General features: G+C 38.6%; 1 protein-coding gene across 1 annotated transcript in view; it reads right to left on the reverse strand.

Moving 5' to 3' along the window:
- Window positions 1–18,761, reverse strand: part of syngap1b (synaptic Ras GTPase activating protein 1b) — a 203,012-nt gene that overhangs the window by 116,611 nt on the left and 67,640 nt on the right. The window contains 1 exon segment of the mRNA XM_067447984.1: window positions 11,266–11,371. Coding sequence (XP_067304085.1) covers window positions 11,266–11,371 — 106 coding nt within the window.

The raw sequence follows: 18,761 nt of genomic DNA on the forward strand, positions 1-18,761 counted from the left end.
CCGCGTGGGATTACAGTTTACCATTTGTGTGTTTGTTCAGCCCATTGTCAAAGCAACGGCAGGCAGAAGCTTCTGATTGACATTTTAAGTGGCAAGCCGCAATTTTTTTTTCTTCACACTGAGACAAAGCTAAATAAACCTCTTTAAAATATAATAAGTGTGTGTATAATCACAGTTAGTGGTTGTTTTGCCCCTGTAATGAGAGCAAGAGGATGAAGCAAATCAAATTGCCCCATGCAGCAAAATATGCAAAATATGTTGTAAACAAGGCAGCTTAAGGCAATATTTTTTTTTTTTAATTAAAATAGATTTTTATATTAAATGCCAAAGTATATTACAAAACATAGTGGAAATCGGGATTATCACAGTTAATAAAACTAAAAACACTTTCTTTACTTGAAATAAAATAAACTTCATATCAAATCAAATAACTTAAAAGGGTTGGTAAAACACAATTTCACTTGTCTTACTTTAGCTAGTGTGTAATGTAAACAACAACTTCAAAGTTACAAAGTTTAAAACAAAGAGAGATATTTGCTTTTAAAGAAATCATTTTCTAAGGACTACAACAAACGTCCGGTAGAGGCTACAGACATTTCTTCATGGTTGGTGACATCACCAGTCCCAATATTTACATAAACCCCTCCTCCGAGAATTTTGCAGGTTCAATTTGTTCAGCTTTCCTGGGAATGGGGGGGGGGGGGGGGGAGTTAGAGATCAATGGTTAACAATTATTTTTTAATTCGGCCCCTCATAATTATTACCCAAATCTTGCTCTCTGTGATGCACATTTTACGGAAGAAAGCCTCCACAATTGTCACAAGTTCAGGATTCGCACAACGGCTTGTCCTGAAAGATGGAGCAGTTCCAACTTTAAAAACGGGCCACAAACTGTAAGTATGATTTATTTTTTCGTCAATGTGCTTTCCTGTCATAGTTTTTATTGTTAATTGTGCATTGTAGCAAGAAAGTAAACAAATGACAATGCTGTTTGGCTCTGCAAACCAGTTCGATGCTCATTAACTTTATCTGACTGGTTCTGGTTCTTTAAACAACCCTTTTTTTCGAACCATTTTATAGTCTAAAGAACCTTTTTGCTAGCCTAGAAATCTAGACGCACCCTAATGGCGGTCTTTCGAATCAGCTTTGACCGTGACTCTGGAAGACTTGGAGTTAAGCTTTTCTCTGAGAAAAGAACAAAGAACGGCACTGAAGTCATTCTTAAAAAGGGAAGATGTGTTCGGAGTTTAGCCGACCGGATACGGTGAATGTTTAATCTATCAACAAGCTCTGTTTCACCTTCGTTGCTCTGGTTGGTGGTAGCGCTATCCTATCGCGTGCAGAGGGAGTTTGAAAGACAACCGTTTATCCCGCCCCTCGGATTGAGCCCTGTCTATGGTGAGTTTCCAGACCAAACATCTTGATGTGGATCTGGCTTGTCAGGATACCTTTTTGCACTACAAAGAACCTTTTGTCCAATGGAAAGGTTATGTGGATATTAAAGGTTCTTCATGGAACATACACCCTGCCAAAGAACCATTTAAGAACCTTTATTTTTAAGAGTCTAGGTTATCTGTACTTCATCCACCACTGCTCACATCACAGAGAATGTAATGTATTTTGGTTGCTGTTGTATCTAAGGTGTATTTTGGTAGGCCTCATACTTATTAACTAGATTAATAATTAGTACTCTTCATGTACTGTAGGCCTACACAAAATTCACACAAACTATTAGAACATATTATGACCCCTGCAAATTTGCTCCCACAATGACTCCCTAATTGAAACCAACTCAGAAAGTCAAAGCTCACAGAAAATCCCACACGACATTGTGGTGGCGTTCGTGTGCGTTCATCTTGTAAATGCGATGATTCCGACGTGACATGAAGGCACATGAGGAGGTGGACCCTCTGCCACAGGGAATACAGGCGAGCTAAGCATTTATTCAGCGTTACAACCCAACGACCGCACAGAAATTTCACTGCAATGACACTGCATGATGTTCTTTCTGTCGGAGGAAAAACTACCCATGCTCTGAATCAATAATTTATATAGTTTCATGTGTGTGAAGAACAGGGGAACAACGGTGAACAAAAGAGAACAGGCCTGACTAAACTGTAGTCTCGCCTTTGGCATCCTGCAGGTACAAAGAAATGTTTCCATTAAATCAAATATTGGAAAATGAAATGAAGTCTCTCTAGAAACATGAAGAGAGACAGAAAGCTAATCAGTGAGAGAATCTGTACAAATGTAAGTGTAGAAGCTTCTGACAAGATATTGCAATATGTGGCACTACTTTTTTAACTAAAGCCAGAAATCTAAGCGAATAAAACTCACAACGGCAGTAAGATTATGGCTGTGGGCTCAGCATAAAGAAACTGAATCTGCTTGTTATGATGTTCCCCTGACGAAGATAGCACAAGCAAAGACTATTTAATATTATACCTTCATATTTGGTGTTTAATGAAGACAAAAATGCCACTTAAGAGGATTAGTTCAGCAAAAAAAATTACATTCTCATTGTTTAACCTGGTGTGCAAGAGTTTGGGGAAAGTAAGAATTTTTTAATGTTTGAAAGAAGGCTCTTATAGTCAATAATATTATAAAAATATAACATTTGATTCATTTATATAATTGTATCTGTTTTCTATTGTAATATATTTAAAAAAGTAATTCATCCCTGTTGACAAAGCTGAATATTTAGCATCATTACTCCAGTCTTCAGAGTCACATGATCCTTCAGAAATCATTCTAATATGATCATTTGTTGTTCATATATATACAGTATATTAAGTCCAGTAAATTGCAAGGTGGGGCCTCCATGGATCGGACTTGTTTGATCAGCACATCCCACAGATGCTCTATTGGGTTGAGATCTGCACATTATCCTGCTGAAAGAGGCCACAGCCATCAGGGAATACCGTTTCCATGAAAGAGTGTAGATGGTCTACAACAATGCTTGGGTCAAAGTAACATCCACATGGATGGCAGAACCCAACGTTTCCCAGCAGAATATTGCCCAAAGCGTCATACTGCCTCCACTGGCTTGCCTTCTTCCCATAGTGCATCCTTGTGCCATGTGTTCCCCGGGTCAGCCACACACACGCGCCCGACCATCCACATGTTGTCAAAGAAGACGTAATTCATCAGACCAGGCCACCTTCTTCCATTGCCCCGTGGTCCAGTTCTGATGCTCACGTGCCTACTTTTGGAGCTTTTGGCAGTAGACAGGTGTTAGCATGGGGCAATTTGAGCTACAGTAGCTCGTTTGTTTAATCTGACCTCACGGGCCAGCCTTTGTGCATCAATGAGCCTTGGCCACCCATGACCCTGTTGCCAGTTCTCCACTGTTCCTTCCTTGGACCACTTTTGATAGATACTGACCACTGGAGACCAGCAACACCCCACAAGTGCCGCAGTTTTGGAGATGCTCTGTCATCCAGCCATCACAATCTGGCCCTTGTCAAACTCTTAAAATCCTTACACTTGCCCATTTGTCCTGCTTCTAACACAACAACCTTGAGGACAAAATGTTCACTTTCTGCCTAATATATCCCACCCATTAACAGGTGCCGTGATGAAGAGATAATCAATGTTATTCACTTCCTAATGTTATGCCTTATCGGTATATATATATATATATATATATATATATATATATATATATATATATAATTAAAAAATAAATAAATATATATAAAAATAAATAAAAATCTTTAAAAGAAAATACTAAAAAATCTTACTGACCCCAAACTGGAGTAGAACACACTCAATGGAGTGTACTCTCAAAAAAGTGTTTCAACTGTATAGCTTTATTGTGAATATTATTTATAATTGTTTTGTATATTTATTATATATTTATTTATATTTTTATTATATATTTTTTTAATAAATATATATTTATTAATATATATTTTTTTTGTCCTTTTGGAACTTAGATGTTTACTGAACACAGTTGTAGAAAAAAAACGGTGTATAGATTCTTCGAAATTACAGCATATAGGTTTGGAAAAACATGAGGATGAGTAAATATTGACAGAACTGTCCTTTTTGGATGCATTATCCCTTTAAAAGTGTACTCCTTCAGTGCACTCTGATGAAGACATCTGCATAATACACTAATGCCTCATCTCAAAATCTTTGCCCAGTCACACGCTGTTAGTTAGCTAGCTGAGAGCAATATGCTCTGCCATCCCAAATAAAGGGAATTTTATTCATTAATGTGACTCATTTTCTCATGTGACTATATATCTCGCCATATCACAGTAATTCGTTTAGCCTAGAACTATTTTCATAGCCAGTGCTGGGTATTGTCAAGTTGGGTTTTTGTCAAGATGAAATTTCTTACAGTATGTGCTATGAAATTTAATTTAACTATTAACAGTATTATTTATTTAGGACTGAAAGTGAACATTTTCTCATCATTTACTCATCCTCAAGTGGTCCAAAGCTTACTAAATTCTTCTTGGCCATAGAAAAAATATGTTGGAAAGGTCTGAGCTGCAGCACAATTAAAGTAGGGGCTTGTACCATATAATACCATAACAGTGCCACAAATGTAGTCATATGAACTCGTTAGATTTGTGTGAAGAATAGATCATAATTAAAGTGGTAAAGACAAAACCCAGGGAAATGTGTGTCCATTTTGGCATTATGAATTACACACAACAAGCACAAACGAGAGCCAAGCGCTCCAGCGGAATGAACATCTCTAGTTTTACAGAAGAAAGAAATAATACATGAGGGTGAGTATGTTTTGGGTGAATTATTCTTTTAATTATCTCCATTAACAGCACTTACAGATTTTTTTTTTCCTCACATAGATGTCCCACAGATAATATTTTCTACTGTTAATAAATAAACACTTCCATGAGGACGATTTTATGGCCTAGATCTGGACAAACCTTCTTGGATTTTGCCACACAAGGAACCGCATAAGACCCACTGCAGTGGTGATTTGCTTACAAATGCAAATTGCAATTAACAACCAACATTAACCCAAAGCTTTAAGTGCTTGTTTATTACTTAGTCTTCAATTAATTCTAACGCCCAAGGCAGCACAAAAAAAAAAAAACTGACTGCATCAGTGAAAGTACTCTACATCCAAAGACATAACTTCTTCAACCACGCGGACCGATGCTTTCAGAATTTCCCTTTCAATTAATTCTTTTGAGGGCATCTTAGCAAATAGCTTTTGACCATATTTAGTTGCTTAAAGCCAAATAATTCTTAAAGGAGAAGTGTGTAATTTGATGTTAAAAAACACTTTCTATATCAACTGTAAGTAAACCCTGTTTTGGATCATTTTTCTCTGCGGTGGATTTACAATGTTGCTCAGTTTGTTTGGGTGCTTTGCCATGTCAATTTCTAGGGCAACGTAAATGTGTTTGAAAATTACATTTGCAATTTTGTTTAGTGCCACTAGGGGCACCAGATTTACACACTTTACCTATAACTAATCGCGTCCTCTTCAAATGAAATACGTGTGCAAATAAGAACACTGATAAAGGATGGATTATTCTGATACACAGAACATGATGTCGACTGAAAATTCAAAGAAGAATGGGCAAAAAAGTAACCGTGTTAAACCGACTTGTGTAGTTTGTTCAGAGACTGTAGTTATTCTACTGGATGACTTTTTAGACCTTTTAAATGTTAAATGTTATAGGGTTAGATTTTTTAAAATGCACAAGGAGCCATCAACTCTGTTTTTTTTCTTCCATTTAATTAATCATTTAATATTGTGTCTGTAATTTGAGACCTTTTTTTGCAGGTCTGGATTTTTTTTTTTTTTTTTTTTTTTTTTGCAGAGCTGTAATTTGCAGGTCTTGTGTTTTATTAGTTGTTTTCCTACAGCATCGTTTTGTGGGGCTTTGCAAAACTGTATTAATTCTAGTGTGGACTTTTTCCACAATATTCACTCATCATGACAGTAAAATAGGTCAATCTACTGCAGTATTTCTTTTCTCAATCAGTAGAAAATATGGTAAACACCCGGTCATGCATGAGGAAAAAATACTATCATATACCACAAAACTGGCATAATTTTTAAAAATACCGTGATATAAATTTTTGGTCATACTGCAAAGCACTACTTAAAGGGCATGTATTATGAAAAAATCACTTTTACATGGTGTTTGAACATTATTGTATGTTGGCAGTGTGTGCACACAACCACTCTATAATGCTAAAAATCCACCCACTCCTTTTCTTTTAAAATCCCCATAAATCATAAGCAGTGTCTCAGAACAAGCGTTTGCAGATTCTGGCCAATGTGACATCACATTATGCAGGCCTCGCCCATGGCAGCTCATTTGCATTTAATGAAGACTCACAAAAACAGCTAATTTTTCTCAAACCCCAAAATTGGCATTTTCAAAATGATATATTTAATTATCTGTTAGGAATTTTGTTAGGAATCTATACCTTCACTCCTACACCTGATAATATCTTGAAAAAAGGGGCATAAAAGGTGTCCTTTAATGTGAATGGAAAACATATTTTTTTACAGGATTGCAGGTCGGTGGTGTAGAAATCAGTTAAATGAGGCTAATCTGATAAATGACGTTCTCTTGATAACATCTTGCTGTGACCTCTGGAAGTAACCTAATAATTAGAATTTCCTTTAGGATTTCTGATGCATTGATGACACGCATATTCCCATCATCATACCTTCCAAAAATTAAACAGATTACTCTTTAGAATGAAAGGATGCCAGATGGAAGGTCCGAGATGTATGCCGTAACCACCACCATCACAGCTGTTAGATAAACACAATGTTGTTTTTATACTTTATTCTTTTTATACCTCATTTAGGCCGTGTGTCCACCAAAACATTTTTTTCACGCAGCTGGCTGGCATTTTCAATTGTTTTCAATGGGAGCACCATGTTTTTAGAACGGTTTGAGCACACCGAGGCGCTGAGCGAGTATTTCATGCTCAAGCGCTGAGCACTCGCCGTTTTTTACGCCGCCGAGAGTTGAAGAATGTTCAACTTTGAGTAAAATGCAGCGTTCATCATTGTCACTTTTTACCCAGCCGTCCAATCACAGTGGAGGAGGGGCAAGACAAATCCAACACTGACCAACCGCCACATTCTGCTTGTCGTCAACAGATGACAACAAGCAATAATAAGGGAACAAAATGATTTAAAACAAAAGCCAGAGCAAATATTTCACATTGTATCTGCAATTTTATTCAGAATCAATACAGAAACAAACTACCTGTGAAATTAGTAACACTTCCGCGGATTTTCCGTATCATAACAAGCAAAGAGTTATACCCTCCCCCCCGTTGGATACTATTAGTTCAATGACTTACCATTCTGTAAGTTTTCACCTCTGATATTATAACAGTGATTAAAGTTTGGAACAGAGCTAAATAGTCTGATCCTGAAAGTCTAAAGTCTACACACGTGCAAACTATAAGCGGGAACCACACTGAGGAAAAGACACTTCAAAAATAGGCCACTGTGTCAATATGCTATAAAGAATGAATCTATACTTCACTGAACGTTACCAAAATAGCACACCTTTTCAGCTAATTAATGCCGTTCTCCTGAGATCAATTCCATTCAATATTTTGTCTTCCTTGAAGTCACTTATTCTGGAAAGCATATGGTGGTATAGAACTCCTGTACCACTCAGAGAAAAGCTCACGTTCATCCGAATGTATAGCTGTGGGCAGCTTTCCTCGGAAACCGTGCAAATCCCAAATCGTTGTCACGGAAACTGCAGAAGAAGTCTCGGATGATCAGCAGAGGGCCACCTTGTTCAACACCTTGCACAGATGTGCAGTTCACCCAGGAGTCGGCATGCTGTACTCTTAAAAATAAAGGTTACAAAAGGGTTTTTTAAGGCTAAAAAAATACTACAGGTTTTTTCACTCACTGGTCAATTTTGTGCTATTTGGCTTTTATCATAATGTGTTTTTTCAAAGTAATGGAAAGAAAACGTGCCTTTTAAGTGTTTATTTTATGTTATTTAATTGTTTTTTTATTTATTATTATTTCAATTACAATGCATATCCTTAAAGGCTGTTTTCTCTAAATGGAAATCTCCACTTCAGTATAACACACCAAACTTTTAAAATGTTATTCCTATTTATATTATAGTTTTTTTTACAGAGGGGTTTGTTCATATATCACATAGCATTTTCTGCCTAAAAAAATGCAAAAAGTTGACAGACTGATTTATGGAGTGATAAAAAAGATATCAATCCCTTATGTAAAAATACATGATAACAACAAACAAAAAAATGAAGGAAGAATTTTGAACCTGGCTTTTTCCAATGTTCAGATTTAAAGCGCTTATTTAAAGGGGTAATTCACAGCTGGAAAAATGTTTCAATAAAACTTCTGTTTCAAAGAAGAAATGTTTCAAAAAAACTCTTTCAATAAAACTTCAAGAGACAAAAGACAAAGAAATAGGTGCTACCAGGCAAAAACCAAGGCTGTTATCTTCCCTTTTGCAAAGAGGTAAGAAAACTTCATCACCCATAATGCACTGGGCATGCTATGGATACGCTTACCACATCTCGCCTTGCTTAAGGAGGAAATACCTCGAGTAGGACCAATACAATTTCAATGATAAACCTACCCTTACACTGTTTTGTTAATAACCCTCTGTCAATCCGACTGTCCGTGGGTGGGGATACAAAAATGCAGAAGTATAATTTGTAGCTTTCATGAAAGCACTGGAGCAGTCAAAAGTCAAACACATCATCTGGCAGACTTTTGCTGACAAATAAATGTGAATTTTCCTGGTTCAGGCAACACGGAGGACGTTGTTCATTTGTTCCTGAAACATTTTTTGTTATGCTCGCTGAGAGTCTCTGCACATCCTAAAAGCAATCACTAAGTTAAGTGGTCTAAATGTTTTTTTTTATGTATATATATGTCATCATCCAGTCATTACATTCAGTCTGAAATCCGAATGCAATGGTACAACGTCAAACCTCCTATCAACTTATGTATTTTCATACCTCCGTGCACCATGCTCACGCAGACATCAAACGTCATCAGCGCATTTCATGTTAGAGAGAGATGTCGACCGAAAGAGCACCCACTGTTTAAAGTTCCTCCTGAACCAAAACAACCAGCTTATACTGCGTCCACGCCATAACTACTGTAATTTGGAAGAGATGGAAACCTGTGATGTTATACTTGGAGCATTTGTGACTCTAATTGATGCGTTTCAATGGCAACACTATCAATGCCGAAATGAATCTGCAGAAGTCAGGTGGTACAGGTCAGAGCTCTTTAAGTTGTTTAGGTTCATTATTCTTGTACTGTTATGTGCTTTGAGACATGAGGTAGTTTAACGCCGTCTCTCATGAGCTCCCTGCTTTATGCATTCATGAGTTTTGAAGGAGGCGTGGCTTTAGAGACGCTCTAAAGGGAGGGTGAGATCTCATGCTTTCAAAGCTAACTTGCTATTGCTATAGCCGCTCCAAAAATGTCCTTATCCTACATTTAAATATTTGACTGTTTTCACCTGAAGCCTTGCCTTAAAGGGTTAGTTCACCCAAAAATGAAATGTATGTCATTAATGACTCACCCTAATGTCGTTCCACACCCGTAAGACCTCCGTTCATCTTTGGGACACAGTTTAAGATATTTTATATTTAGTCAGAGAGTGTATCCAAGTGTATGCACACTATACTGTCCATGTCCAGAAAGGGAATAAAAACATCATCAGAGTAGTCCATATGTGACATCAGTTAGTTCATTAGAGTCTCTTGAAGCATCGAAAATACATTTTGGTCCAAAAATAACAAAAACTACGACTTTATTCAGCATTGTCTTCTTTTCCGCCTTTGTTTTCAATCCTCAAATAAAGATCCAAACGGTCATAATTCAGCGTATTGATTCATGATTCGAATCACCAATGTCACATGATTTCAGCAGTTTGGCAGTTTGACAAGCAATCCGATCCGAATTATGAATCAATCCGGGGGGGATTTTGGGGGAAAGAAATGCTGTTTCATGCATACTGAGCTTTTTTTTTTAAAGACTTGAATGCCCAAAACTAATGTTGGACGTTTGATAGAGTATTTCTGTGTCAAAAATACTCCTTCCGGTTTCTCACAAGTTTCAGAGAGTTTTTTTCGAGTATGGGTCTGCTTGACGTTAATAGAGTGGAAGGTCCTTGTATGGGCCGTACGGGCTCTTCTCCCGGAAGGGTGCGCGCGCGTGACTAGAGCGAGAGAGAGGAAATGCACGCCTATAAACACTCTCTCAGCTGCAGATCCAGTCGTCCGTGAACACTTATGTCGGTTATAGTCCGCGCCGTGCTCCACTTTATTCCTATGGGTGACATCAAGCGACTTCAACGCTTCAGCACAGCATTCCGGGAAGGCAGCGCTGCATTTGAACCGATTTGAACGCAAAAATGACGGGAAGCTTCACAACATCGCTTCAGTCGCGTCGCAAAGTGGATCTCCACACTCCAAGAAGTGTGTTTTTGACGGAGCGGTCCCAGCAATAAAGGTTCACGGTCCTGCTTTGGAAGCAGCCGGTGAGTAAAACTGCTTCAAATGTCTGTGCTGTCGGCCAATTGTCGCGTGAGTAAACATCAGTAAACGACACGATCGCGTGCTTCATCATTTAAATGCGCTAACGGTTACTCCATTGTTGCTCTATGTATAACGTTACACTAGTCTGACGTGCAAAACCCTTTTGCTTGCTACTGCTAAGGTTTAGTCGCATATAATAGTCCATAAACCGAATCATGTCCTCATAAACTGCGAGTAAAGACACACAAATGTTGACAGGCCACTAAATACAGTACATACCACAGAGACGGACGTCCTGCTGTTGCTGTTTCTCCTGTTCAATTTATTTCAGCCTCCGAATCTGATTCTGGATCATATCTATTAGCTGAGATCAATAGCAAGGGTTTCTCCACGCTTGAGGACGTCACCGCTTTGCGCGCTCGTCATTCTTTAGCTCCGCCCACACTATACGCCTCCAGCCGCTCGGTTTTTTCCGGAAAAACTCGGTACAGCCCATATTTCTTTTATAAATATAATAAAACTAAGGACTTTTCGGAGATATGAAGGATGCAATACTACTCTATAGATACTCAAGACTGACATGAGATTGACTGAAACTGAGTGTCTCCCCCCCCCCCCCCCCCCCCCCTTAAAGGTCCTTCATGGAACCACTAAAGAACCTTTATTTTTAAAAGCGTAGGTGCTTTGTTAAAGATGTCACTGTCAACGCATCAGATCGAGGGGAAGCAGGACGGCATGTGTACAACTCACCCATTTCAGGATGGTGCCTCCCCTCCACAGGCACGCTGACCGTCCGTCGCAACAGCTTGTTCCTGTGCGACTCGGAGCGCCGCTCGCGCATCAACAAAGGGTGAACCTGCGGGAGAGCAGAGATAAAAGGTCAGTGCAAAGAGTGTGAGGTCAATATGGCAAGCTGAGTCAATGTGCAGGGCTCTGCGCTAAACCAGTTGGAAACCTCTGCTATTAAAACAACAAGTCCCTTTGAGACTAGATTCCTTGAAATAATAAAGCAATGGTGTGAGTTTGGGGCGAGTGGGTAAAATAATTGCAAACTTGTGTGTTTAATGTGTTTATTTAAGCCTCAGTATGGGGCTGCATCTCACAGGAATTCTTCTTAATGGGGAGAGCGTTCACTCATCTCCATAAACTCGGCGTCCACAAGCACACGGAGGATCTCAGCACAGGTTTGCCTTCAAATTGCACTGGGGGTGTTTAGCGGCGTGGGCGTCTCTCCTGTGTTCGCTGGCACTATCCAGAGGGAGATACGATCGGGATATCGAGAGCAAAGCTGTGAACGAGGCGATTACCTACAGTCTGGTGTGATAAATGAGCGGGGTGAGCGAGGATCAGACACTGAGCCCTATGGGAAGCAGCTAAAATGTTTCAGGGGTGGCCTTGTCACTCGGACCCAGCTGCATTATGGGACAATCTTTCCATTTTTATGCAGAGCTCAGCTTTTCACACACAGAGAAAAATGCTAATTTAGGACGTCTGAAGGGACTGACAGAGCTGACTGTAAGATAATGGAGCGCACTCTGCCTGACGGTGCATTTGTGCGGTTTGTCTTTATAGTTTAAAAACGAAAGGGTGTCTACAATATGCTATAACCATGAGGGTGTTTTCTGTTAGGGCAAAGCAAACTAAATATTAAGTTTTGATGTTTGTCTTTTAAAATGCCTCTACAGCCAGCTTCATAGAAATTAAAGGAAAGATAGCCTCATAAAAAATGCATTGCACGCAATAAATCCTTCATGACTTACTAGAAAGCATGCAAGATCACTGTTTGTTAACGCCCTTTTATGTGAACAATTATCTAATATGCAGGCAGTGCAGATTTATTTTTAAGGACAAACTCAGTGGATGGCATTAAAGGGATAGTTCACCCAAAATTAAAAAAAAATCTTTCCTTACTTACTCACCCTCATGCCATTCCAAACCTGTAAGACTTTTGTTCATCTTCTGAACACAAATAAAGATCTTTTTGATACAGTCTGAGAGCTTTCTGTCCCTCCATTGGCAGCTACGCAACTACCACTTTGATGCCTTAAAAAGTTCATAAAGAGATTGTAAAACTAACCCATTTGAATTGAGTGGTTTAGTCAAAATTTTCTGAAAAAAAGATCACTTTATATGATGAACAGATTTATTTTAGGCTTTTATTCACATAAACATTCATCAACTCGCACATCAGTAGTGGTAAATGGAAGCCCAAGCATTTTTGCCTGACATACAAGAACCAATGAAGTGAATTCTCGTGTAACCTAGCACATTTGAGCATCCTCAAGAGGTAAGGTCGATTAATCACAGAATTTCCATTTTTGGGTGAACTAACCCTTTGACAATGTGTCAGTTTGCATACCATGTGATGCAGTTGTTTTAAGACTAGACTTAAGGCTTTGGGTAAACTGAAAAATTAGGCTTAATTCAGAGTATTATCAGAGACAATCAGAGTATTGTCAGAGACAAATGCCACTATTTCCACAAAACCAGAAGAAGCACACAAATTAACGGTCACTTTAAAGTATGCACTTTTTCTAAGATGTTTCTCCCAAAGCTGCATAGGTTCAGATAAAGGCATGGGCGTAGATTACGCGGGGGACGCGGGGGACGTGTCCCCCTCACTTTTAATAAAATGTATTTTCGTCCCCCGCACTTTTACTGGTTCTCACTGATCCAAGTCGACCCGTTCCGAGCGGGATTCGATCCGGCGTTACCCTGCGCGGCGACGGCCAAGTTAACAGGGACACTAAAAATAGCCTTCTAACCTCGGTTTATAGCGCGCTTCTTGAGGTCACGGGCAAGTGTATTTACATAGAAACCAATGTGAATACATCAAGATTTAAATTCAGAGACAAAAAATAATCTATGCATAACCTGTAATTTTTTTCGATTCCTAATATGAGGAGGGCGCTCACATAGAAAGTCCAATAGTGGATTCGTAATACCCAGTCGCTGCTGAAGGAAAACAATCGTTATGAGAGATTAAACGTGACGACGACAATCAGACTTTTGCGACAATATATGCTTTATGTGTGTTTTCAAGTCATCTCTATTTATTGACAATAAAGTAGGCTATCATGTGATTAATGTTTATCTTCTGCTCACCAAGGCTGCATTTATGTAATGAAAAATAGTAATTTATTCCTGTGATCAAAGCTGTATTTATCATAATTACTCCATTCTTCAGTGTCACATGATCCTTCACTAATCATTCTCATATGAGGATTTCATAATCAAGAAACATTTATGATTATTATCTGTGTTGAAAACAGTTGTGCTGCTTAAAAATGTTGTGGAAACCATGATAGCCTACATGTTATTTTTCAGGATTCTATAGAATTTTTGAATATAATTTTTTGAATAGAAAGTTCAATGGACAGCATTTATTTGCATTTATTAAATCAATTATTATCTAATTTGTAATATTAAAAATATCACTTGTGATCAATTTAATGCATGTCTGATCAATAAAAGTATTAATTTAGCTCTTTTTTTAATTTTACCACAAATGTTTAGATGGTTTCCACAAAAATTAAGCATCACCATGAGCAGCATAACTGATAATAATCATAAATGTGTGTTGATCATCAGATCCTCATATGAGAATGATTAGTGAAGGATCATGTGACACTGAAGACTGGAGTAATGATGATAAATTCAGCTTTGATCACAGGAATAAATTACACTTTACTATATCTTCACATAGAGAACAGCATGGTTTACATTAGAATACTTTTTTTTTTTTTACATTGCATAAAATCTGCAAAGTCTTAATGCAGAAGTGTTTGTAGTATATAAACCAATCATAAAATTGGCATAAAAAAATAGGAGAATAACATTATAGATATTAATTAATGGTTATTGTTCAGCAGTGTATTTGATATCTTGCCCAATTAAAAGCAAGAGATGCGATAAATTATATTGGTCCAAAAAAAAAAATGTCATTACGACATTTCTGTCCCCCTCACTTCTGAAAAGATGGCTACGCCCCTGGATAAAGGACCCTTTTGACAATTTTTGGTTTGGGAAGTGAAAGTAAAGAAAAGAAGGTTATATGACACATGGGAGACCACAGCTAATTCACAGCAACAGCATATAAGGTCTAATCTACTCAAGTCACCTTTATTTATATAGTGCTTTTTACAATATAGGTTTTTTCAAAGCATCTTTACAGCGATAACAGGAAAATAAGGCTAAAAAGTTTTATTTTCATTGGAAATACTCTAATATAAACTTGGCAAGAGAACTTGGTCTGTCTCAATCATGCTAACATCAAGAAACTAAAACCATTAGACCCACATCTACAGTATGTATCAGGAACTGTTGGGCTCTACTTGTGATTTCAGCTGGGCGACTGTGTTGGCTTGGCAGCAATTACCTGGTTCAATGTTATCTGGCACACATCACAGACAGTAACTGTGAACAAAACACAGAGTCAGAGACCAGGTGGAGATGGACCCTCTACGGATCGACAATCATCTGCCCAACAGACAAGCAATCTCTGGATATAGAGCGCAACAGTGCCCGCCCACTTTTTGCCTCGGTTCAGGAAGTATTTTCCCCACAGGGGTTTTGAAAAAGCAACATATGTGCATATATACAGTTTATATCTGATCTAAATATTTGACTGTATCAGTGCAAGTGAATCAACTAAATTTAAATATGTATTAAGCTTTATTTTAAAAGCTTTATACACACACACACACACACACACACACACACACACACACACACACAAATACTTATTTTCTTTTGGGCCCTGTTTACACCTTGTATTAAAATGCATTATGATCAATTTGTTTTGTATTTTATTTAGTCAACTTTCAAACAACTCTGCCCTGATTTCTTCGAGAGAAGGGTCTATGGCTGGCTAAATGTATAGGCCTTTTGAGATTTTTCGATGTAATGGACGAAATAAACTCGCAAATTTCATATGAATTCAAAGCGAAACCACGCTGAATGCTGCGAGTGCATGTAAGAAATCAGGAATGGTGGGAGAACTTTGTGCTTTGTATGTTTTTTGTCAAACCAAATTTAAATCTTCAGCTGACAAAGTTTAAATCTGGCTAGCGCTATTCTCATCATTTTTACGTGTTAGGTCAGTAGGCATAGAGTAGGTGGTCTTTTGTGGCAGTTTGAACGCATTCGATCACATGAGCGTTTACACTGCAAAAGCTATTCGGTCGAATGCATTATCAACTACCTCTTGAAGTGGTCAAGATTGAACAAGCTCAGAATGTTTAGGGTAGCCTGACAAGCCAGACCCACATCAAGATGTTTGGTCTGGAAACTCACCATAGACAGAGCTCAATATGAGGCGCGGGATAAACGGTTGTCTTTCAAACTCCCTCTGCACGCGATAGGATAGCGCTACACCAACCAGAGCAACGAAGGTGAAACAGAGCTTGTTGATAGATTAAACATTCGCCGTATCCAGTCGGCTAAACTCCGAACACATCTTCCCTTTTTAAGAATGACTTCAGTGCCGTTCTTTGTTCTTTTCTCAGAGAAAAGCTTAACTCCAAGTCTTCCAGAATCGCAGTCAAAGCTGATTCGAAAGACCGCCGTCGTTCGCCAGTTTCTGTGTTTACTAGACAACAGAAGCACGGAAACGCAACTCGGCCGTCGTCATTATGGCCCCGCCCGCCGACTCTATACACGACGTGACTGGCCCGTCCAGATTGTGAGGAATACAGCTCAGAAGGGTATTGAGAGTTCCTAGACGACACTTGCGGGCAGATTAAATTTGCTGCCGCTAGGGTGCGTCTAGATTTCTAGGCTATGTTTAGGGTACATTTACATGACAATGATGTACTAAAAATGGAAAAAAAAGTTACTAAAAAAGATTTTCCTCAATGGTGAGTTTCCAGACCAAACATCTTGATGTGGGTCTGGCTTGTCAGGCTAATAAAACATTCATAGCTACTACAAAAATGGAAGTTCAAAGACAAAACGCTAAAGATTCTCTCATGCATTAACAAGACTAAACAGGTAATACGCCTATGCATGGGGTCAATGTAGTTTACATGGAGGAAAATGTATCGTTTTCAAAAACTTTCAAAAGTTTGAAAATGAGAAAATGATATTCATTTTCAGGCCCTCAAAACTCAATTGTCATGTAAATTATCAGCTAAAACACAAAGTTTTTAGTTAAAAAACAGTGTCATGTCAATGGCCCCTTAGACACGTTATCATTTAAAATAATTTCCCTTTGATAAAGGATGCCCTGTATTTTATGAAATTAGAGAAAAGTAGATTTTCTTTTCAGCTGTAACAGTTTAAAATCAGGCAGCCCTATCTTGCACGTGTTAACACTCTCCAGCTTGATCCAGATTTCAATGTATTATATTTATTATTATTATTAATTTATTCATAATTATATACACTGATCAGGCATAACATTATTAGATGAAGCGAATAACATTGATAATCTCCATCACGGCACCTGTTAGTGGGTGGGATATATTAGGCAGCAAGTGAACATTTTGTCCTTAAAGTTGATGTGTTAGAAGCAGGAAAAATGGGCAAGCGTAAGGATTTGAGTAAGTTTGACAAAGGCCAAATAGTGATGGCTAGATGACTGGATCAGATCATCTCCAAAACTGCAGCTCTGGTGGGGTGTTCCCGGTCTGCAGTGGTCAGTATCTATCAGAAGTGGTCCAAGGAAGGAACAGTGGAGAACTGGTGACAGGGTCATGGGTTGCCAAGGCTTATTGATGCACATGGCTGGACCATATGGTCCAATCAAACAGATGAGCTACTGAAATTGCTTCTAGAGCTACTGTAGCTCAAGAAGTTAATGCTGGTTCTGATATAAAAGTGTCAGAATACACAGTGCATCGCAGTTTGTTGCGTATAGGGCTGCATAGCCGCAGACCAGTCAGGGTGCCCATGATGATTTCTGTCCACCACCGAAAGAGCAAACAGAGGGCACGTACGAGCATCAGAACTGGACCATGGAACAATGGAAGAAGGTGGTCTGGTCTGATAAGTCACTTGGGCAATATTCTGCTGGGAAACCTTGCAAAATTGTTTAGGAATGATCTGAAGTTGACTTGGCCTCCAAATTCCCCAGATCTCAATCCAATCGAGCATCTGTGGGATGCGCTGAACAAACAAGTCCGATTCATGTAGGATCCACCTCTTAACTTAAAGGATCTGCTACTAACATCTTGGTGACATATATATATATATATATATATATATATATATATATATATATATATATATATATATATATATATATATATATATATATATATATAGGGATGCCACAATACTCAATATAATATTGAATACGACATTCACGGTTCAATACGCACTGGTGAATTGCGTTTTTTTTTTTTTTCGGTTTTGCATTTAATTAATTATTTCCATTTCTCTCCGTTTGAAATATTTCTCTCAGTTTAATTCGGGTTTGCCTGTAAGTCTACGCACTGATATGAGCAAATATCCAATAATATGCACTAGTGTTACCCGCATTTTAAAGCCTTGCCGGTTAAACATTTTATTTGCATGCTTATGCACTGTTTTGCACTGAGCGCGCGCACTAAACGTCTGTCAAACACACGTGATTACTGGACAGTCTTACTGCACTAATACTGTCAAATACACACAAGGTTAACATATATAAAAGCAGTCGGTTATGTCTAAAGTTAAAGTAAAATCGCATGCGTCTGTATATGAGATGTGACCAGGTCTTCAATTGACAGCAGCACACACACACACAAAAATGTGTACTTCGGGAACCCAAATGTTAAATGTTATACTCTTTAAGAAATAAATGGAAAGCATTTGAGGCAGGACTATCTGTTTGTCTAACCAATATCAGGGGGCATGTTAGAAGTAAAATATTGATAATGTGTTGATGACACTAATTCACCATTAAATACAGTAGCTCCGCTTTGAGACAGCTGTGTTCAACATCTAGCTGTTTTAAACCCAAGAACACTTTCTGTGTGTATCCCACCTAAATCTGGACTGAGCTCAGGCTTGGCAAATGTATACATGCTGCGCTATAGGGGGGTATGCCATATGTCAGCGCAGTCTAAACCAGCCCAGCTGTGTGATGGGCCAGGTGAGGGAGGAAACGGGGAGGAGAGCAGCAGGTCTGCAGTCCGTTCTGTCCTAATGGTGCGCTAATAGATCACAGCCCAACCTGACAGCACCCTGCTGGCAACCTGACCGGCCTCGAACCTCAACTGACTCCGCTGGCATCCTGCTCCATCCTGGATCTGCCCCGTGAA

Source organism: Pseudorasbora parva, chromosome 7 (assembly GCF_024679245.1).
Source record: "Pseudorasbora parva isolate DD20220531a chromosome 7, ASM2467924v1, whole genome shotgun sequence".
Classification (NCBI taxonomy): Eukaryota; Metazoa; Chordata; class Actinopteri; order Cypriniformes; family Gobionidae; genus Pseudorasbora; species Pseudorasbora parva.